Here is a 23,726-nt window from a genome sequence, read left to right on the forward strand (position 1 = left end):
GTCATACTGCTCTAACAGTCAAGAAGTCTTTCCTGATGTTCCTGTAACTTGAACCCATTATTCTGCGTCCTGCACTCTGGGATTATCGAGAAGAGATCCTGCCCTCTGACTTGGAATGGTATGAATCTTTATTGTAGATTAAAAGTGTGGTTTTCATTCATGATTGGACAACCGATGTTTCAGGTTGCCATGGCAAGGTCTTTATTTATTTAGTTAGTTAGTTATCATAGTTGTATACCACTTGATAAAATAAAATCTCTTAAGTGTTTTACATGCTAAAATATTAAAATCACTAATAAAATAAACAATGCTAGGCATATCAAAAATAAATAACAGAAACAATTAAAAAACAACAATAACAAACAGTCAAAATGGAGCAGCAGCATTATTTCAATTACACACCAGGGAAACTTGTGTAAACAGGTACCTTCTTATGTAGCATTTAAAACCCTCCCAAGTTCATGCCTCCCAAACTGCATGGGGGAGGGGTTCCAAAGGGTGGATGCCGCTACTGAGAAGCCCTGCTTTCTAGATGTCAAATGGCATCTATAAAGCATGGAACACAATGGCTAAGCTATCCCTATCCAGGAAAAGGCCTAGTTGTTGTACCAACCAAAGTTGGTAATGGATGTTTTGAGTAGAGGATGGCACCTTTCTTGATCTGCTTTAGATAGGCAGTAGAGGCTTCCCTGTTCTGTCAGGCTTTTAATGTTTAATCTTTTTGCTATTCTTTAATTTTATTGCCACTCATACATTTGATTGTATGCTTTTGTTTCTAGGGTATTATGCAAAGTTTTAATGGTTTTATTGCACCCCCTCCTCCGAGCGCCTGCTAAGCAGTGGACACAATTTTTTAAACCAACAAATAAATTAAATGATTGAAATATTGCCAGTATACATTTTCATTATTCCTGCCCAGAATTGGATTTCCCCCCCGGATGTCTTCATTAGATTTTGATAAAACACCATATTCCAGCATCATTTTTTTCTGAACAAGTGTCACATTTGTGGGCATCTATCCTGAACAGAGATAGTGTAGCAAGGGTGGGGTGTATTGCCAGGTGGGGGAAAAACAAAATTATTATGAACAAAATCCCTAGTGCAGGCACAACATTCCTATACAGGGAGATCACCATCAAAGAGTTCAACAGGAGCCTTTCTCCCTCCATCGGCACATGCACATGCAACAGGCTGGCCCATTACCAATACCAAGAGGTCTGTTTGCACCTATCGTACACCCATCCAGCCCTCCCCATCAGCTTGGTAAAAGTTACTCAGGTTAAAAGCTTAAACCTACAATTCTATACGCACTTACATAGAAGTAAGCCCTACTGAACATAGTGGGACTTAAGCCTGCATAAACGTGTATAGGATTGCACTGTGAGTAACTTGTACCCAGGTGAGAAAAGGGATTGGATGAAGTTATGGGATGTATACAGAGCTTTCCTAAGCCCCATAGTGGCCCGTGCTTTGTGTGCGTGCTTGCATGAGTGCCAAGTGAGAATGAGGCCTTAGCTAGACCTAAGGTTTATCCCGGGATCATCCCAGGGTTGTCTCTGCCTGCTCCCGGGATATCCTGTGTCATTTACATGAACAGGGATGACCCCAGGATGATCCCGGGATAAACCTTAGGTCTAGCTAAGGCCTGAGTGAAATTCTCTTGAGCCCTAGGATGGGCTTTCTGTGGTTTCGTGTTGCACATGTACTAGATAGATCATACCCTGTCAGTGATTTCTAATCTTGAGTCCCCGGAAGTTTTTGGACTACAATGCCTATCCCTCAGACAGAATGGCCAGATGTCAAGGATGATGAGAATTGCAGTATAACAACATCTGAGGACCCAGATTAAGTGAAAAATCAACCTTTTTCATACTTGAAGTTTGTTCACATTGGTTTTAGACAGTAACTGCTATAGAGGCATTAGTGTGGCCTTGTCAGTTAAGCACGTCGACACACAATTTTGTCAGTATTACGGAAATTTTTTGCATTATTCTCTTTCTGCATTGGAATGGAGTTTCTGTTTTGTTTTCTCCAAAGCCACGAGTATTTTAACCCTTTCAGCATTTGAAAGAGAAGCCCTTCTCAAATCTTCAGAAATTCTGATGGCATCTGCTTTTCAGAACAACACGGCAACAACTTCAAATAAAACTTTTGTGACTTCCTGGAAACTGAAGGAGAAGAAAAAAAAATGTTTTTAGAGAAGTGAGTAAAATGGTCTGTGACATCACTTGCTACAGAGTGTGACTACAAGTGGTTAGTCTTTGGGTGACAGAGGAAGCTGCTTCTTGGGTGATAAGGACACATTGCAATGTATGTGCATAGCATATTCTACATTTGATTTGGACCTTGGCAAGACATTTACACAGAGCGATAACAATTATTTTGCCTTCCAGAGACAGACACACACATGCTGTTTTATAAGGATACACATTATCACTGGATGTAACCATGTTTTTGTGGCCTAAACTCTTGGTGTTTGGCTTGGCTCTTGTGGACCTGCATGTTTTCAGTCAAGGTAGGTAGAAGCTTCTCCTTCATTCCTTAAGATTTTTCTTAAAAACAGTAGCAAGAAGAGCACAGGATAATCTTGACTCTAAAATATCTAATGACTATGTCTAAAATTGTAAGTCTGTTCCTCATACTCCTGCATTCCTAGGAAACTGGGTGTCTGTCAGAACCTTAGTAAGGTTTCCTTAATAAGAATATCAATAACAGAACATTAGATTCTCTGAGGAACAATTTGCTCACCATTACCATTCTGGGTGATACTCTCAGTTTGGGTGGGGAGTAACAATTAGGACTTTCAGATCTGGCCTTTGCCCCCATATGAATTAGAAGCACCCTAGGGTGGCCCACAGAATTCTCTGCAAGTCACAGGTATCCCCCAGAAGACAATTCAATCAGGAAACTGCACCCTGGGGTTTGACATATTCCTTGCCACAAATTCTCCTTCACACTGAATTTTGGATTCTTAACCAAGCGGGAAGATTTCCCTGCACTGTTCAGGTGGTGTTTTGTGAAAATATTCACTGCGTATTCAAGGTAACACTTCTTTTGGAAGTGGTGTGCAGGGATCTCCTCTGCAACTTGTTTTGAAATGCTTAAAGAAGAAATGCATCCAGCAGTTCAGTTCCAAATGTGTTAAGGATTGTTACTTCCTTATTAAGAAAGCGTACGATTGCAACTCTTGTGTAGCTAACTTTTTAATAATAATCAACAATTTTAATGTTCTAAAAGTAAGCACCATCTTCTATAAGCAACAATATTACAGCTGATTCCTCCCATTACTTCTCCATTAACTTTTGAGCCACTCCCTGATCTCAGATCCTGTGTTTAGTTCCTCAAATTTCATAATCTATTGCATCTAATATTTTATTTTTTAAAATGTGGTGCTAATTGAATGTAATATTGGATATAATAATAGTTGTCCAGAGCTCAACTGACCTTACTGAATCATCAGCTTTGTAATTGCTAACACATCTGCTGCAAAGTTTCTAATTTTATTTAACCATGACCTCCTGCTTACTCATGCAATTCCAATGTAGAAAATGTATTCCCCTGTCAATCCATGCACTGCTTGTTCTGTACCTGACTGAGTCCTCCACGTACACTTCCTTCACGTCCTACCTCCTTTGCCAGTACTTTCTACGTATCCCCTCTACCACTTTATCTGTAGCCTAAGCCAAACTATATGTCTATATGGCTTTGTTAACCCAGGGTGTCACTTCTCTGCTAAATAGCCATGGGGGTATGCAGGGATGGCCCTATCATTAGGCAAAGTGAGGCAGTCACCTCAGTGGCAGATGTTCAGAGCTGGCAGCAAGATGTTGGAGCAGAGAGCTCTGTGCCATGGCTTGCCCTGCCCTGTGCCACCTAAACTAGCCTGCTGCCTTCAGGTGTGGTGGAAGACATTATTGATCTGCCCTGTTGAAGAAAGACTCAATTGCAAGGTGTGCAAGGGATGTGCCAACTTGTTCTTTGCCTCAGGCAGAGAAATATATTGTGTTGGCCATGGGGGTAGGACATGATTTGCATGGGTGAAGCACTAGCTTCTTTTAGGATAGACAAACCTCTCAGGGCCTTGCTAGACCTACCTTAAAATCTGGGTGTGTGGAGGGGCCAGCCCGCGCTAGAAGTAGCGTGGGCTGTCGCTCCTATCCACACGTCGACAGGGTAAAGGAAAGCCCCATTGCGAAGGCCATTTTCTTCAATCTTTTAAAGGGGCCATGTGCACAGAAGCACACCAATGAGAAAGGTAGGTGTGTGTTGTTGTTTTTTTTAAAAAAAAGGTTCCCCGCCCCCGATTTCCCCCCTGTGATGTCTGACCCCCTGCCCGCCCACGATGTCTGATCCCCATCCTCTCTGGCTCCGTTTCCCCCCCATCTCCCCACCCTGCCTTGATGGCCACAGTGCTCCTGTGGAGCGCTGCGCACTGTCCGCCACTTTTCCTGGCTGCTCGTGAGTAAATGCGGTAGCCGGGAAAAGCGGCAGAATGGGCTACACGCCCGCGGTCTCGGGCTCAGCCCGAGACTGCAGGAAAAACCGGGCCACAAGCAGTGCCAGTTAGCCTGGGGCCAGGGTGGTTTGAGCCCTGCCTGGGCCCAGGATCCCCTGTGCGTCATCTGGACACACAGGGGCTGGCCCGGGCCTCACACCGGGCTAAACCCTGGTCTAGCAATGGCCTCAGTTTCGCTTCCTTCAACATTCATTTTTTTAAAAAAATCTTACGTTTCTCCTTTCCCAAATATGAACTTGGTGAATTTTAGTAATTTTTTGTCTAAAAGGAACCAAAACAAAATTCTCATCTGCACTGGCTAAATTCAATACGTATACCTAATCACATCATGGAGGGGATGATGTTGTACCTGCCTACCATACAGCAGTTAAAGATGAGGAGCCTATCAGGAAAAAAAGACAACACTAGTTTAGCACTAACTTGGTCAAATACACAGGAATTCAAACCCAGACTTTTAAAAGCTAAGCCCTCAAAGCTATAGGCCTAAATGGATGAATTTTTCAATTTCAGATTATTTCATATTCTATTTTTTTCCCCAAAACTCCTGTTCTTTTTGTTTTGAATAAGGAAAACTTTGTTAACCATTTCCAAAAATTCATATCAAACACCACCTGAACTGAAATTCTCACCCAATCTTAGTTTCTTTCCCCCACTTTATTATTTAAAGGATTTGTACAAGGACATCCCATGGCAGTTTATAGTAAGTAAGTAATATTTACTTGATTAAGCAACCATGCATCTGGGAACCCAGGCTGGGTGTAAGGTGCCTGAGCAGTAGGCTTACAGGGGAAAGCCATGGGGTAGTGAAGGTTTGAGCATGGAAATTGTGCCTCTCTATGCTTTTCAGGAGAGAAAAGGCCCCTGGGTTTCCAGAATGTACAGTAAGTGGGCTTTCAACAGTCACAAACTGTTGAAATGGACCCACAAACCCATTGTACCTTTTCAGCATTCCCGGTGGAGTTGTAAACTAGGGATGTGCTTCGCTTCTAATCAGACCGGCGAATTAGAAGTGGAGTGGGGGGCTTCGCCTGCCCTTAAGGCGGAGGTGAGGAGGATTGGGGGGCCGGCGGAGCGTGGCGAAGAGGATCGAGGTGAAGGCGGATCCTTCGCCTCGATCCGGAGCTCCGCCGGAAAGGTAAGTGGAGTTTACTGGGCCCTGCCGCTGTCGCCCATGTGGTGACAGTGGCAGGGCCCGGTAACCCCCCCACCCTCCTCTCCCTTACCTGCCTCTGTCCGCGGTCCGTCGGCGTCTTCAATTGAGCCCGTGGGGCTTCCTGGTTGAACTGCGGGCTCAATTGAAGTCACCGACGGACCGTGGATGGAGGCAGTAAGGCCCTCCCTCCCCCTTGGTCCCTTACCGGGCTCTGCCGCCGTCGCTGCACGGGCGGCGATGGTGGCAGGGCCCGGTAAACCTCTCGCCCTCCTTTCCCGGCCTTACCTGGTGCCACTCCCCTCCGCTGCGGAGCTCCGATTCGGAGCCGGAGCTCCGCGGCGAAGAGGAGCGGAGTATGGGCGGAGCGGCACGGAGCGGGCCGACCTGAAATTTTCAGATCGGCCCGTGGGGCGGAGCGGGGGGTCCGTGCACACCCCTATTGTAAACCTCCCACCTTTTGGAAATCTTGAAGCTCCATAGTTTATGGAACCATTGCCAGTAAGACATACCTAGTCCTTTATGCTTTCCTATCCACTGGCAATATCAAATCTGACAGCAGTAGTCCACTGCCCATTTAAGAAACAATGCCCCACAGGCACTCTGCAATGTCTACCAGGGCAAGACACACCAAATGTTAGAGAATGCCATCACAGGGTCTCACAAGATGAATGGGAGAAAAATGCAGAAGCACTATGAGGTCTCATTTTGCAGCTATTGCTAAACATGGATGAATTTAGATTGCTTTGTGACTTCACAAGCACATTAAAAACCGAAAGAAGGGTGGGTGGCCGAGGGTGGGGCATGGTACTCATCCTTCTGTCCTTGGTGCTTACTATACAAACTAACACCATTTATCAACAAAATTCATATAGTAATAATGGTTAACTTTCTGAATCTTACATCAGTATCTTTAGATTTCTTGATTTTAAAATGTTGATATGTCTAAATCAAATATAGCAGCAGTCTGACATGCATTAAAAAGAACACCTTCATTTTCCTTGTTAAACCCAAAATGCCATACAAAGTCCAAATTCTGAAGATGTTTTTATTGCTTCATCACCTTTGTAATACTCTATATTTGGGTATTCATACAAATGGAAGTGTAGAATTAGGATGTTTGCTAATTTAGAATGTTTTACATATATGATGAATTCATATTCTTGTCAAAATGGCCGTAAAGGGCACGTGGTAGGTAACTCTTGCATGGGATATGAAAACATAAAGCTGAAAGAACAGAATTATGCCTTGTCTTGTCTTGTCTTTTCTTTTTCGGGCCTGTTTTTCATTTTAATAACTGACTTTCTCCAGTTGACTGCTGTTCCCTTTTCTTTAGAGTAGGCCAGTGTCTGTCTCTGTAGCTCACCTCTATTGTTACTATATGCCATGTCTAACAGAGAAGGCATGGAAAGGGGTTGGAAGGGAGGATGTTTGACAATAGTTTTCTTCAAAAGACAGGTTTTCATCTCCTTTGTCTGCATGAGGTAGATGCCTAGGGCATGTGCTATCCTAACTAATTGTTGCTATAGAAATCCTAAGAGGTACCAAGATTTAGGAAATGTTCCAATATGAAAGAGCATTTCATTATTTTACAACTGTGAAGTAGATAAGAAGGTGCTTTTCTTCCCTTGGTTACCATATTTTGAAGGGAGTATTATACTTAGTGCATTTATTCTTAAGCTGGCCAACCTGCTTTTCTGTGATCGTGATTCTGTTTTATTTTTGAGAACTACTTGCACCTTATTCTAGGCAGTTAGTTGCATGTAAGAGATGCCTACTTTAAAATTATTGGTGCAGCACAATCCTGTACATCTTTACTCAGATATAACCACCACAAATTTCCATGGGATTTACTCCCTGTTAAGGCTACATAGGATTGCAGCCTTAATTATTCAGCTAAAGCATATAGGACTACAGGAAGCTGAGTCAGAACATTGGTCCAGCTAACCTAGGGATATTGGAGAAATCAATTTGGGAGTAGAGTCTGATGAGTTTTCCTAGGCTTCTTCTGCCCCCAGGATATCATTTTGGTTCCCTCTCTGGTGCCTGACTCAAATCTGCAGTGAGTTGGGCCAGTTTATGGATTTTCTGTGAATTTTGTGCATTTGGGGGGGGGCAGGTTCTGCAATTTGCACAAATTTCTGAGCAATTTGTGCAAACTACGGCCGAATTTGCACAAATTACGCATATTACAGTCAAATTTGCACACACTCGGCCATAATTTGCACAAAACCCTGTGCAAATTGCAGAACCTTTAAAAAAAGTGTAAAAAAGCTCTTGGAGTTCAGGGAACAGCCTGCAACTTGTCTCAGAGACCCAAAGTGAGTTGTACATGCTGTGGAACTCTTGTCAACCCAAAAAAGAACTGGATTTCTCAGCGCCTAACATTCCTAACCTAGTCCAGTATTGTCAACACTTACTGGCAGCCATGGCTTTCCAGGATTTCAAGTAAGAGTTTTTCCTAGCACTACCTGGAAATGACACAGGTTGACCCTGGGTTCTTCTGCCTGCGAAACAGGTACTCTACGACTAGGCTTTGGCCTCTTATTTAGCTTATATAGTTATATAAACCAGTACCTAACTTCTGATTCTATGCCGTGCTTCACATTTAGTGAGATGGAAGGCACAAAGGATCAGTATGCTTCAGTTTGCGGCCTATAGAGAGGTTCGCTTGGCACCTACATTGTTTTCTTTCCGTCGCCAGCTGAAGACCTTTTTATTTTCTCAGTATTTTAACACCTAATTTAACTTAAATTTAAACTTTGCTGTTTTAATCTCATATTTTAACCTATATTAATTTTTGCGATGTGGTTTTATTCTGGTTGTGCTTTTTATATTGTATTTTGTATTTGTGTTTTAAATTTGTTGGTTGTTTTTATGCTCTTCATGGTTTTAATTTTTGTGAACCACCCAGAGAGCTTCAGCTATTGGGTGGTATAAAAATGTAATAAAATAAATAAATAAATAAATAAATAAATACTCTTGCATTCCAACCTCACTTCCTTTCGTCCATCTCCTCAGAATGCTCTGTGCTTAGGGCGCTTGAGGTGATGGGGTTGGGGAGGTAATCTTGTAATGCAGCCTTCAGCCACAGCTAGACCTAAGGTTTATCCAGGGATCATCCAGGGTTCGCCCCTGCCTGAGCGCTGGATCCCCTGTGTGTCACCAAGATGAACAGGTTTGACCCCTGGACGATTTGCAGATGACACAAAATTGGGTGGGATAGCTAATACCCTGGAAGACAGAAACAAACTTCAAAGTGACCTTGATAGGCTGGAGTGCTGGGCTGAAAACAACAGAATGAAATTTAATAGGGATAAACGCAAAGTTCTACATCTAGGAAATAGAAACCAAATGCACAGTTACAAGATGGGGGATACTTGGCTCAGCAATACTACAAACGAGAAGGATCTTGGAATTGTTGTAGATTGCAAGCTGAATATGAGCCAACAGTGCGATATGGCTGCAAGAAAGGCAAATGCTATTTTGGGCTGCATTAATAGAAGTATAGCTTCTAAATCACGTGAGGTACTGGTTCCTCTCTATTCGGCCTCATCTAGAGTATTGCATCCAGTTCTGGTCTCCAAAATTCAAAAGGACGTAGACAAGCTGGAGCGTGTTCAGAGGAGGGCAACCAGGATGATCAGGGGTCTGGAAACAAAGCCCTGTGAAGAGAGACTGAAAGAACTGGGCATGTTTAGCCTGGAGAAGAGAAGATTGAGGGGAGACATGATAGCACTCTTCAAATACTTAAAAGGTTGTCACACAGAGGAGGGCCAGGATCTCTTCTCGATCCTCCCAGAGTGCAGGACACAGAATAACGGGGTCAAGTTAAAGAAAGCCAGATTCCAGCTGGACATCAGGAAAACTTCCTGACTGTTAGAGCAGTACGACAATGGAATCAGTTACCTAGGGAGGTTGTGGGCTCTCCCACACTAGAGGCCTTCAAGAGGCAGCTGGACAAGCATCTGTAAGGGATGCTTTAGGGTGGATTCCTGCATTGAGCAGGGGGTTGGACTCGATGGCCTTGTAGCCCCCTTCCAACTCTGCGATTCTATGATTCTATGTTCCAGGGATAAAACTTAGGTCTAGCTATGGCCTTCCCCAATTGTAGGACTTTTCCCCTGTTTGAACATGCATGGGAATGTGCCCTTAATTATTTATAAATTGCCTTTGAGGGCCAAGCTGTCACAAGGCGGCTTTCATCATATAAATATAAAATCACAATATCTCATAAAAACAAATCCCTGTAAATATCCAAAACACAGCATAATAGGCAACATAAAATAGCAGACAAGCACTAACAATACATAGCAGTTTCCAACTTAACGCAATATCATATAAGCAGATAAAATTATGAGAGCCTGATCAATCTACAATAGCATCATGTACTTTTCAACAACAACAAAAATATTTAATGCCCAATTGAAGGCCTACACTTGATGGGGCTGCATGAAGAGTCCCTTAAACATGATACCACCAATGAAAAGAGCTTCTCTCTTGTGCCCACCAAATTACTCGCACCATTGGCCACACGTGAAGAGCTTTCAAGGTGTTCTTAGTGCAAGCAGACAGTTTAGGACTTTAAAGCTCAAAACCAGAACTTTGAATTGGCCCAGTACTACCCAGTAGCCAAAGCTCCCTGGGTAGTTCACAAAATTAAAACCCTAAAATACAACATAATAAAACAGTGTAAAACTTTCAAAAGTTAAATAGGGTGACCATATGAAAAGGAGGACAGGGCTCCTGTATCTTTAACAGTTGCATTGAAAAGGGAATTTCAGCAGGTGTCATTTGTATATATGGAGAACCTGGTGAAATTTCCTCTTCATCACAACAGTTAAAGCTGCAGGTGCCCTGCCCTCTTTTGAATTTGGTCACTCTAGTGTAGCTCCTGCAGCTTTAACCATTGTGATGAAGAGGGAATTTCTCCAAGTTTTCCATATATACAAATAACAGCTGCTGAAATTCCTTTTTCTATGCAACTGTTAAAGGTACAGGAGCCCTGTTCTCCTTTTCCTATGGTCAACCTAAATTAAATCAGAGTAAAATCAGAGTAAAAACCACTAGCAAAGAAAGATCTAAAAACACAACAAACACACCAGAATTACAGTGAATCAAATTAAATCAAAATTTCTCATTCAGTATCTGAACTCATTCTGCCCTGTGTGTGTGTGTGTGTGTGTTTTAAATTAACTGACATTTGCTGGTATGAGCAAGCATTTTTAAAAACAACAACAATAACAACTGAGCTGGATAGATTGTGTGCATCCAGATGGATGACTTCTCCTAGTGCTACCAATCAAAAGATGTTGTGCAGCTATCCTGACCTTCCCTCTTTAGTGGATTTTCTGTGGGAAGGAAAATGACAAAAGAATTGGTGGGAAAGCACCAGTGTCTTATGAATGGATGTTTTGTGGATCCTCCAAAAATCCCTCGAATATGGCAGGGCCATTGCCCAATTAAAGCCTCATATGGAAGCATCCATGTATGATTACTGCTATAGAATGAGTTTTTATTTATGATTACTGCTGTAGAATGAGTTTTAATCTGGTACCTCAGAAGGTTACTATAGGGATCAGGAGATTATTATTTTTTTGGCCTTTTTATGTTTGGAGTCAAGAATGAATAGCTGTGCAAACCAGATCGGTGGTTACCTTGACGGGGTAATGCAGTCATGGTAGAGGCATGGAACGGGAAGTTGAGCAGAATTTCCTTCCCCTTTACAGTGTTAAGTGGCTTGTGTACTTGAGAATTATTGAAGCAGCTATAGATACTCAGGTCCTGTGAAATATGTGTATGTGTGTGGGGGGGGGGCAGGGGAATGGGGTAGCTATGTTAAAATGAAACCATTTATCTCAGGGAATGGTGGGAGAGTAACTTTGCTGACACCAGGACATACTACAAGACCAGAGGCCCACAAATAGTTGTGAGTACAAATAATCACATGTACGCAATCAGGGAAGAGCTGTAACACCTACTTTGCATGCAGAAGATCCTAGTTTCAATCCCTGGCATCTCCAGGTAGGTTTGGAAAACCTCCTGGCTGAAACCCTGGACAGCCATTGTCACTCAGTCCTGACATTGGGCAAGATGGACCAATGGTCTGGCAGTGGCTCAGTCTAAGGCAGTTGAGTTTCCTATGTTTGTGTTTTCTTATGTTCCACAACTTACTGTTCCTTCCCCATAAAACCGCCTCAGTGAGCAGTAGGCCCAAGTGGGACTCATATTGCTTCTATGGACCAGAAAGCAAAAAAACTGAGTCTTGCTGTCTGTTAGCACTAATGATTGGCTTCCAAGGTAGCTAGAATCTTCTTAACCACTCTACATCATCACAAAGAATAAACGATACAACCTTCTCATCTCCACAGCAATATGCTTGTAGGATTATAGGGCTTTAAAACTGTTGTATTGTACACTGCCTTGAGAATTTCTGTCTAAAAGGTCAGAGGTCACACTGATACTAATTCTAATTCTAATACCAATAATGATTGTAAGAACTGCCGGATTATTTACTGCATTCAGGGCTGACGTGCAGTTGAATGGTATTGGCTTTCAACCGCTTTGTTCCTTTTAAAACAGGGAAATAGCTCCTAACTACAATGGCTTTTCTTTTCCTTTTTAAAAATTGTACAGTTATCAATCCCAAAGTCACACGTGGCTCTGCATTGGTGCAGAACCCTGAAATAGCAATGTATGGAACTGCTTCTAAAAATGCCTAAAGCTGGCACACAGTGCTGCCTCTCAGATTTTTTAGCTTTGGAGGACAGTGGGGTGATGGAGAGATTCAGACATATTTCCTGTGTATCTTGTATATTTCCATATCTTTTTTTAAAAAAATCATTTTTTTTGTTTATTAACTGCAAAGGTTCTTTTTCAAAGTTGGAGGGAAAAGGCTGTCACAAGATTCAAACAGTAAAGCACAGCTGGATAATAAATTTCTAGCGTGAGGTGCCTTCTGCTGAGTTCCAACTGCATATATCAATAAAATAGGACCCTTGCAAACAGTTCATACTTGCTGATCTTTCAAGAACTGCTAAACCATTTATCTATTTTCAAGCATTTTATTCATCCTTTGAAATAAAAGCCGTTTGTGGCCATGGATATCAAAAAAATTTAAAACTAGCTGTGAGTGTTTCAGTGCACTCCACAATGTACTTAATGTTATACAGAAAAAAGGAACTATTTTCTAGCTTTTCTTTTTATACTTTCCCTTTCACTGTTCTAGGGTGGCCATTATTTCCTCTGTGTCAACATGTCCTCTGTTGGTAGGCTTGCTCGGTGTCTATTTTGTAAATTCAAAGACTTCTCATCCTTTTGCTCCTCATTCACAATCCTACAACTCTATAGAGAAAATTATTAGCGTCAACTGTATCTTTTATTGTACACAGGGGGTAGGAATTCTTTTCTCTTTCACAAAAAGCTAGACTCTGTGGAGCAATTTTTAAAATTGCCTTTGAAATACGCTTTGCTTGACAAATGATGAGGGGAAAAATGAGATTAACATCAGACTGACGGGTAGGCAAGGAAAAAATAGCAATAGATCAAAGTCACTTTCTATATTAGCTGTAGCAGCTAGAATCACTAAATGAACTAGATACATCACAAAACAAATAGGAAAAATTATGCTGGAAATATAATTTTCTAGTGTCAATAAAGATTTAGTTGAACATATATACCAACAATACTGTTTCAGGTTAAGTTTATGGCTTGGAAAACTGGGGCTAAGAAATATAAGAATATGATGTGATATCCTCTATTCAGGGGTCTTCCTGATTTAGTTTGATCTTGCATGAGTTAAAGAGCCCATTCTGTGATGAAATTTTGCACCCACAAATGTATATCGCAAACCTGAATGATGTCAATAAAACATTAACATTTTATGGATTGGGTACATTGATATGTAGACAGTGGAACATAGGTTGCCTTTTGGATGAGTGATTTTGGAAGAGAAAAACCAGGGGTTAGTGGTTGCACCATCAGATTTTTCTTTCCTCCTCGCAATATACCAAAGCAGCAGATTGGAAAGATGGACTTCTTCTTCCTTCGTTATTGTACAAACCTCATAGAAGGGAATAGCATTGCAGGATTATTTGGATTTCTTTCAGTGTGTTTCCTACGCAGAGTTCTTATGAGATCAAAGAAAACTTACACCTTTGTAGATTTTCCTGAGCTTTATGATATTGCAAGAGCTGTTTTTAAGAGCACAAAGTTATTTTAAACTCCAAGAACTCCTGTTCAGCCTGCATGAGCTCCGCAACCTGTATATTTTTAAACTCGGTGAAAATCTGCTCTAGCATGGATGAGGTCATTCCTTGTGGGCTTCCCAGCTTCAGAGTCCTTCAATGCACTTCCTGTAAAATTCTCAGCCATTTGAGAACTGCACAATGAGAAGTGGCTGCTGCCCCAACACCAGTCATTGCACAAGAGGTTTCTCACGATGTCAGAATTAAAAACAAATGACATCTCATTAGTCACGCACATAGGCAGGGCAATGTGTCATCTGCATTAAACTTATGGATTTATTCTAAATTAAAATGTATATGCCAGTTTTTGCCCAGAGGAGCCCCCATCAAAAAAAAAAAGTGGTTTACAAGCCAATAAAACAAAACACCTCATTAACACACACACACAACAGCAAACCAAATCAAAAGTCTGCCAGATCTATGCAGTCTTTACTATCTGTTTGTCTTTGGCAAGGCCTTTTGGGGTCAGAGAATTCCACAGACAGGCCACCAACACTGAAAAAGTGGCACCCTGCCTCTCATACCTGCCCCCTGCCCCTCAGGCCCACCAATCTAGCTTTAGATGGTGGTGGAACATGGAGGAGGCCTCTGACAATTTCATTGGGTGGGCTGAAACACATGGGAGCAGGTGGGCGACTGAAACCCAAACAATGTTGAATTCTAAACAAATTTGTATATTCTGCATTTGCTAGCAAAGAATTAAGTGACAAATGTTTAAATGGAAGGATGTTTGGATGAAAGTGATCATGAGTCTTTCAGACCCCTACAAATCTGAATTCGTCCAACCAGCTATGAATTCTGGCTTGCCAGGAGCTTGACAATCTCCATGTGTGTTGTTTTTTGCAGTCCCTGAGAGGCAACAAAACCCAGGAGGTCTCCTTGCCCCAGTGGGACTACATTATATGACTGTTGGCATGTGTTCAGCTTAGTCACAAGTTGTACTTCTCACTTGCAACCATACACCCAAACTTTAGGTATATAATTCTTGCTTCTGTCAAGAGGTCAGACTTGATGGACATTGTATTTTCCTACTCTGCTTGGATTAGTCAAAAATTGAAGCAGAAAACATTACTTAACCTTCTACACTTGGTGCATATTTTTATATCTTAAGCCTAGAATTCCAATGCAAGAGGGAAAATGAAGGCAAGAAAAAGAGATGTTATATTGGCCAGGCATTTGGGGGGCAGTATTCAAGGATCGTGGCCACAGTCCTCCCATACGAGTCTTCCCAGTCCTTAAGATTGGCAGGGAAGGCTCTTCTCCAAGTCCAGATAACGGTGGAAATAGGAATATATAGTAGGGGTGTGCACGGACCCCCCCACTCCGCTTCACTTTAAGATCCGCCATTTTCGGATCGGCCCGCTCCGCCCCGCCCCCACTCCGCCTGTGCCCACTCCGCTCCGCTCGGAGCTCCGGAACTGGATCGGAGCTCCGGTCCCCCCCATAGGGGGGGTTACCGGGCCCTGCCGCCATCGCCGCCCATGCGGCGATGGCAGCAGAGCCCGGTAAGGGACCAAGGGGGAGGGGGCCTTACCTGCCTCCGTCCGCGGTCCATCTCCGTCTTCAATTGACGCGGTTCCACCAGGAAGTCTGGGCCGCAAGTGCGGCCCAGACTTCCTGCTGGAACCACGGGCTCAATTGGAGACGCTGACGGACCGTGGATGGAGGCAGGTAAGGGAGAGGAGGGCGGGGGGCGTTACCAGGCCCTGCTGCTGTCGCCGCATGGGCGACAGCGACAGGGCCCGGTAAACCCCACTTACCTTTCCGGCGGAGCTCCGGATCGAGGCGAAGGATCCGCCTTCACCTCGATCCTATTCGCCACGCTCCGCCGGCCCCCCAATCCTCTTCGCCTCCGCCTTAAGGGCAGGCGAAGCCCCCCGCTCCGCTACTGCTTCTCCGGTCCGATTAGAAGCAGAGCACATCCCTAATATATAGATTTTATTAAATCTGTTCTGCCTGTGTTTCACAGATTGTCAGGCGTCTTTTGTTCCATTGTCAACACATTGAAGAAATTGGATTTTTTTGTATGAGGATTTCGTAAAGCTGCACAATTCCGCATTAGCACCAATGCACATTTGTGCCAAAGTGCACTTCTGCAATTCCTCTTTAAGAGTAAAAAAACAACAACCCTCAACTGCACATCCGCAGAATCTGTGTGACTTGGGAAAATCTGATTTGCTGTAGGATTTACAAGCCAGATTAATAGTTTACCAATGGAATTTACTACCACAAGATGTTGTGATCGCCACCAATTTGGGTGGCTTTAAAAGGGGTTAGATAAATTCCTGGAGGAGAAGGCTTTCAATGGTTGCTAATCCTGATGGCTACATGCTACTTCCAGTAGCAGATGCAGTAATCTTATGTACTCCTGTTGCCTGGGGAACATGGATGGGATGGGATGGTGCCGTTACACTCATTCTTGCTTCTGGGTTCCTGGTCAACAGTTGGCTGGCCACTGTGTGAACAGACTGCTAGACTAGATGGACCTTTGGTCTGATCCAGCACGGCTCTTCTTATGTTCTTAAAACAGAACTTATTTGAATCCATTGCCAATTTCTCTGACATCCCAAGGTGGAAGCAAAGTTAGTTGGGCTTTTTCTGTGGTTGCACCCAGACTGTGGAACTCCCTGCCTCAGAAGACTTCTTTGGCTCCCTTTCTCTTGAGCTTTTGTCATTTGCTGATGACATTTTTTTTTGTTTTGGCAGGTTTTTGTACAGCTAGGCTGAATTATGTTAATGATGATGATGATTTATTACATTTATATACTGCCCCACAGCTGAAGCTCTCTGGGTGGTTTATGCAGTTAATGCAGTTTCAGTAGAGCATATATCCCTAATTTATGTTGTATTGTTTTAATTACGTTTTTGTGTTAAAACAAATGTTCCGTGAGCACACACAATGGAAATTTCCCTTCTCTCACATGCAATCCCTTGTGTCTCCACAAATCTGCTCCAGAGCAGATTTGGGGTGGGAGCAGGGGTCTCTAGGGGGAGGAGAAATCCATCAGCAAGTGTCACTAGTTGGATGCAACCCCTTAAGATTCTATGCCTGTGAATTTCAATAGATGGGTGGAGTATAAATTATCTGAATAAAATAATAAACTACAGAAAATCCAAGAAATCAAGTGTGCATAACTCTCTATTGGCTTGTGGCCAGCAAGTTGGACATAGGATCTCATAATGAAAACTATATTCTGGTTGGCTGAAATGTCAGCAGTAATTGAGTAAACATTTTCATCAGAGGAAAATAACACATCAGGTAGGTAGAATATTTTGTACAGGTCATAAATACAACAAATACTAATTATTTGAACTCATAATGTTACTCCGCCATGAGAGCTTAATGATAAGGGATGAGGCAGGTTGGGATGTGAGGGTGCATAGATAGGATCCTTTTTAGTGAAAATGTTCAGGTTTGGTAATAGAAAAGATGAAATGTTTTGTGATACTGTAGGAATAAACTGTCCTGGACATTCAGGTAAACGAGTCACACAGTCTAATGAGGAATGGTTATAACTTCATGAATTTTCATGAAGTGTGTACAACATACAATTTCAAGGTAGGAGAGATGGCAGTTTTATTGAGTAATGAAAAATGGCCCAGGCATCACTTTTGTGTGTAACACAGGAAATACCAAATCCACTGGAACCTCGTATTAGAATTTAGGAAATTCATTTACATCCATGCAGCCAGTGCTACAGGAGTTGGGAGATCTTTATCCTTAAATAAACAAAGAAAAGAACTACAAATATTGACGCTCCATTTGTTTTCTTCCCATGATTAATTGTTGACTTCAAAATGTTTTGGTAGTGGTTCAATAACTGCCCCCTTATGCTAGTACAGTATATACAGTCATGCTAGGCAGGAACTTTGCTATTGACCTTCTTGTAGACGCAACCAATGCAAATGTAATTAATGGCATACCTGCTTGAGCAGCAGCAGAAATTAAGCATGCCAGCAAATAAGATTTTATGACAAATATTCTAGGGGCTTGTTTACCCAAGCAAATAGCCTCTATATGTTCCCTCCTGACCACTACCATGTGCCGCAGGTATGGGGAAACCACGTCCTCCAGATGTTCTTGGACTGTAGCTCCCATCATCCCTAATCATTGGCTGTGCTGGCTGGGGCTGATTGGAGTTGGAGTCCGACAACATCTCGAGTGCCACAGTTTACCATCCCGGATGTACAAGGATTGTATGAGAGATGTGAATTATTTAAATTAGAATTCCACAGATACACTCCCGCTTCAATTGACATGAGCAGAGCACCTTAAAAAATGCTATGACTTTCCTTGACATTTGTCATATAATGGTTATACACTTGAGCAGAATACCATTTGGTGCTACCTTGCTTGGAGAAGTACAGTTAGAGGACAGGGCCTGTTATGTTCCAGGCTCCAGATGCCTGACTCCACTGGAAAACTTGTTACTAATCCATACTCAAGGGAAGAGGTCTGGTTAGTGGCAGAGTACACTCTTTACATATGTAAGGTCCAGGATTTAATGTTCAGTTAAAGGAACATTTGTGGCGCAGAGCAGTAAAGCAGCAGTTTCTGCAGCTGAAACTCTCCCCATGGCCTGAGTTCAATCCCAGCGGAAGCTGGTTTCAGGCAGCCGGCTCGGGTCAACTCAGCCTTCCATTCTCCTGAGGTCAGTAAAATGAGTACCCAGTTAGCTGGGGGAAAGGTAATAACGGGCGGGGAAGGCAACGGCAAACCACCCTGCTATAAGGCCTGCCAAGAAAATGTCAGTGAAAGCTGGTGTCCCTCTAAGAGTCAGTAATGACTCAGTGCTTGCACAAGAGGTTCCTTTCCTTCCTTCCTAAAGGATCTTGGACAGCAGGTGCTTGGAATGGCCTCTGTTCATGGCCCTGTAGGTCCACTGCCATTCTGTTGCAATACTGAGATAGACGGACCAATGGTTTGACTCCTTACAAGGCAACTTCATATATAGAGCAAGCTCCAAAACTCTGCCCCAAGGAACCAGTCTTCATTGATCATCTGATGGCTGTAAGAGAAAGCAATGGGCATCCTTTTAAAGTTCTAACGATTTCAGGGTCATGCTAGCCTCATTATTGTTTCCATATATATCCCCCCCATCTCTTCAGTGGGAAGTAAAATTTGCTAAGTGGAGTGGAATATCATAACTATTGGGAGACCTAGGAGACTATTTCAATAGTCTTCTTCTAGACTTGCAAATATTTATGATACTCCCATTATTGAAGTCTACTTCCCATTGAAGAAAGGGTTTGGAATGGGCAGAGTCACATGTGGGAACTAAATCTAAATCAATGAAGGAGGGGAATTTTGAAGATTTAAAATACCAGTTAGATAATTGTCAAACAAATATTATTAGTGGATCTACAGCTAAGCTAGCCAGAGTGTTCTATTTGTGCTCAGCACTATGCTGACGGATTGCCAGTGGCCATTGTCTCCCCATCCATTGTCTCCAGCTCTATTTTTAGAATTCCGGAAGAGCAGAAACACATTGATGAGGCGTTTCCTCCCCCCCCTTGCTAGCTAAGCAGTCATCAAATCTACCTTGCTCTCAGATATTTATTTATTTATTTATTTATTGCTTAGTGATGGAATTAAGTCTTATCCGGGATCCTTAATTTTCATCCACCTATCACAATTGGAAATCTCCACTAGAAAGCTCCAAATGTCTCTATCTGCATTCGTTGCATTTAGTCATTTATGGGATACAAAGGTGCAATCTACAGCTATAATTCTTTCTATCGACTTAACATTTATTTGTCCCATATCTGACTAATCTTTCCTGATGCTTCACGTGAGTTCATCAGCTTTGCTGATAGACCATCAATTTTAGGTGCTTCTCCTTGAACTGTTTCCATTCCAGCTGGTTATTATAATAACTTTATAATTAAGATATAGTGCCTGAGCTTGCTTTTCCCTCTCCACATCTCTTTTCCTTGTGTGTTATGTATTTTAAATTGTAAGCATGAGGACAGGTACTGTCTTCAAGATTATTAACCTCTGTAAGCCACTGTGGAATCATGTTTAATCTGAAGAGTGGGCTAAAAATGCTTCAAATAAATAAACAAATAATGAGCCTAATGAAGAAAGAACAGAGCACAAAGGTGTGACCCTGTGGGACTGAGCATAAAATTCATTTATGGTAATAACCTTAGAACCTCAGTGTACAGCCTGCTTAGCTGGATGGCTTGGGTCACGGTTTGACTCCTGTGTTGGGGCATGTCTACACCAGGGGAGGGAAGGGGGAGGATCTTATTATTATTATTTATTTATATAGCACCATCAATGCAATATGCTGATCGTGAGATCCTCCCCCTGGGTTCACATGCAGTACACAACATCCAGGGATGATGCAGGATGTCACACCTGCCATTCCCCCCCCTCGCCTAAAAGACAGGAGCTGGAGCGCACCTGCACTCCAGCAAAAAAGTAAGTTTTTTAAAAAGCCCTGACCTCACTCCCCACCCACCCCTAATGACCCTGGATTCCCCCCACCCTGGCTCCTTCCCTCTGATGACCCCTGCTACTCATGGGGAAGAAGGAAGTAGCTGGGTTGGCTGCCCACACCACCCGCAGTCCTTGGGATTGTCCCAGGACCGCAGGAAAAATCAGGCTAAAAGGGCCTGCCAATATCCTGGGGAAATGGAGGGATCATCCCTCCCTGCTCCTGGGATTCCCTGTGCGTCATGTGGACACACAGGGATGATCCCAGGACAATCTCCAGGATATTGACTGGTGTAGACATCAAAATGGATGGTGATAATATCCAAGGGCATGTCTTGTTGTTGTTTATTCGTTCAGTTGCTTCCAAGTCACGAAGAGTCGGAAGCGACTGAACGAATAAACAACAACAAGACATGCCCTTGGTTATTATCACCATCCATTTTGACTTGCTAAATGGGTTGGATCCAAATTTAGTCAAACTTTGAGTAAACTCATTCAAAACCAATGAATTCTAAGTTAGTCTTGACCAGCCTTCCCCAACCTGGGTCCCTCCAGACGTGTTAGATGACATCTTCCATCACTCCCAGCTAGCATGGCCATTAACCAACACATCTAGAGGGCCCCAGGCTGGAGAAGAACAGACTTGATTAGAAACCAATTGATTTCATTGGGTTCATTCTATCTATGACTATATCTAGAACTATCACATTGTTGTGAAAATAATGCTCATTTTATTAGAATCTAGTCCGTGCCTCATTATCTCTCTCTCGGTATCCCTGACCTCCACTATCACCCGACCTTGCCATTCAGCTTACTGGGGACCTTTTCCCTGGCATCTACTTTTTTAAATGCAGTAACACCTTTGTTTTATGGAAGAAGCATTCAATCATGTGAGCCCCTATTGGAAATCTGAAGCAGTGCAGCTTACACACCGGTGTTCCATGAGAAGTGTGTGTTCCAAAGTGAAGGTGGAAAGGGTCTGTTCCAGCCTCAGCTGCAGTAAAATGCTTCCCCCTGCAAATGTCTGAATTAGGACATTCTCAGAGAGTGCTGAAGCTACTATACAATAGAAAATAATTGCATGGTAACTCATGTGCCAGCTGAGTAGCCCACATGTCTTTTGTGCCTTTACCCCCTGCAAAACTCCTCATTTTAAGAGTTGAAAATGTGAAAGGATGACTCATTCATGGCCGACAGTATTACTTTCAATTCTTGAAGAAATGAATTGCACCAAGGATTATGAAACGGTGCTGCTACTCACATTTGTGCATGGTGTGCTGTTAAACTAATTTGCTCCTCTTGCTTTACATTACACTGGCCTATTATATTAAGAGATGTCACCAACTTAAAAAGAAATTAAGAGTTCCATGGAAGAGGATGATCTGCCACAGCTTTACATAGTCATCTATGGATGACATTTTGTACCAAATCTTTGCTTTGGAAATTTTGGCAGGCCAGCAAAAATACCTGCCTTCTACATTGTGCCCCAAACTTTCTATGTTGAGCTCCTTATCCAACCAGACTAACTAAGGGCTTTGCATGCCTCAATGGGGCCCACTACTACATTCCTATAATTATTCCAAGGGTTCCAGCTGTGTTCTTGCCTTGGTTCCTTGTTGATTCAATTCCTTTTCCTCAAGCTTAATTCTCCACCCACTTCTCCCCCATTTCTCAATCCTCCTTAGCTTTCTTGGCCCTTTCTACACCTAAAGATTATCCCAGGAAAATGGAGGGATTGTCCCTGCCTGCTCCTGGGATCCCCTGTGTGTCATTTGCATGCACAGGGATGAATCCAGGAAAAAGGCAGGTGTAGAACCGGCCCTTATGTCTCAAGGCCTCTTCCCTGCCTCCAGCATGTCCCTGCGTAAGGATGTAATGCCAGTCAAACTGACAACTTCCCCTTGCCTCACAGAAGCTGTACTATAAACCTACCATTAAAGTGCAATGCTTTATCTGCTTAATGGTTGCAAAATAATTGCAGCTCAATCTGTTTTTGTTCGTTTTATTTTAAAATGTTTCTGTGGACTTTGAGTAAGACTACAAGCAAGTTTGACAGAGTGATAGATTTGTCACTTACTCCAGGCTTTATCCCTATATTACTGTTTTAACTCAGGACTGTTTTTCAATCAGCATCTCTGAAAATATTGCAGAAGCTGAAAGTATAATGGCACCAGTTCAGCTGGATGAGTCTGTTCCTTCAAGCTAGCTAGCTAGCTGTTAGAACCCACTCTACCAACTTGAGTAAGATCTAATAGCCAGTTACAGTGATAGAGAAAAGCTAAGAATGATGGATTTTTGGAAAGCTGTCTATGTGGTTACTCATAATGGTATCTGTTAATAAAATCATAAGATAATCATACATAATGGACAGTAAGCAGCACATAACTGTGATTTATAGGGATATAATTCTGTCACATGGATCTGGCAAGAAAAAAGCTGAAAGAATCTGTATGGTTAGTTACTAGGCATTTGAGATGGAACCATTGCCAAGTGATTAAATATTGGCCTGTTTCCTATTAAATATGAAATGGCGAAAAATAAATTATTTGACCAAAAATGGAGATGCCACTATGGAAATACTATTAAATATGGAGTTTCAGAGCTGATCTACATATGGAGGATAATCATGATGTTTATCTTTTCCTGGATTGGACTCCTGTGAGAGGGAGGAAGAGAGGGATTATGCTGGCTGAACGCTCTTCCATATAGCAAGCATCCTGTATGCATATACAGAACAGAAGAAGAGCCATACTGTATCAGACTAAAGACCTATCTACCAGATCAACAATCTGTTCCCATGGTGGCAACCAAATACATATGGGATGCCCACGAGCAGGACATGAGCATAATATGGGATGCCCACAAGCAGAACATGAGCACATGAGTTCCACTACAACTGGTATCCTGTAGTTATTTATCCTTTGCATACTATTTTTGTGTGTGCAAGATTCCCCCCCACCAAATGAGGAACAATTCAAATATGCAGGTTCACTTGATTCAGTCTATGACATGATTAAGCTATATGTTAAGAATATTAAGAATATGTTTTTGACGGAAACATGCAGTTCATAAGGATGTGTGTCTATGTTTGACTGTCTCAGTTCGTATGCTATGTGATACCTCTTTATATGGTTTTATATAAATGCCTTTCCATTGGTACTTTGTATAACATATTTTAATGGCTTTTAATTTTGGGGAACCGCCCAGAGACCTTCAGTTATAGAAATGTAATGCGTGAAACGAAAATGAAATGAAATGACAGAGATCAGAGTAGTTCAGGGTATCACGATTTGCTTCTCTGCAGGGACTCATTTTTGTTTGTTACTTTGTTTTTACTCCAGCACTTCCCAGACCTGTTATTTCAGTCTGAAA

The 23,726-nt window shown here is 42.5% G+C and overlaps 1 protein-coding gene across 2 annotated transcripts in view; it reads left to right on the plus strand.

Annotated features, from left to right (window-relative positions):
• The first annotated feature begins 2,240 nt into the window (after positions 1 to 2,240).
• PTPRC (protein tyrosine phosphatase receptor type C) overlaps positions 2,241 to 23,726 on the plus strand; it is a 112,982-nt gene continuing 91,496 nt past the window's right edge. For both annotated transcript variants that reach the window (XM_063135206.1, XM_063135215.1), the window contains exons 1-2: positions 2,241 to 2,310; positions 2,394 to 2,515. In XM_063135206.1, the coding sequence (XP_062991276.1) occupies positions 2,449 to 2,515 (67 nt within the window). In that variant the 5' untranslated portion in view covers positions 2,241 to 2,310; positions 2,394 to 2,448. The remainder of the gene's footprint in view (positions 2,311 to 2,393; positions 2,516 to 23,726) is intronic.

This window comes from Elgaria multicarinata, chromosome 1 (genome assembly GCF_023053635.1).
Source record: "Elgaria multicarinata webbii isolate HBS135686 ecotype San Diego chromosome 1, rElgMul1.1.pri, whole genome shotgun sequence".
NCBI lineage: Eukaryota > Metazoa > Chordata > Lepidosauria > Squamata > Anguidae > Elgaria > Elgaria multicarinata.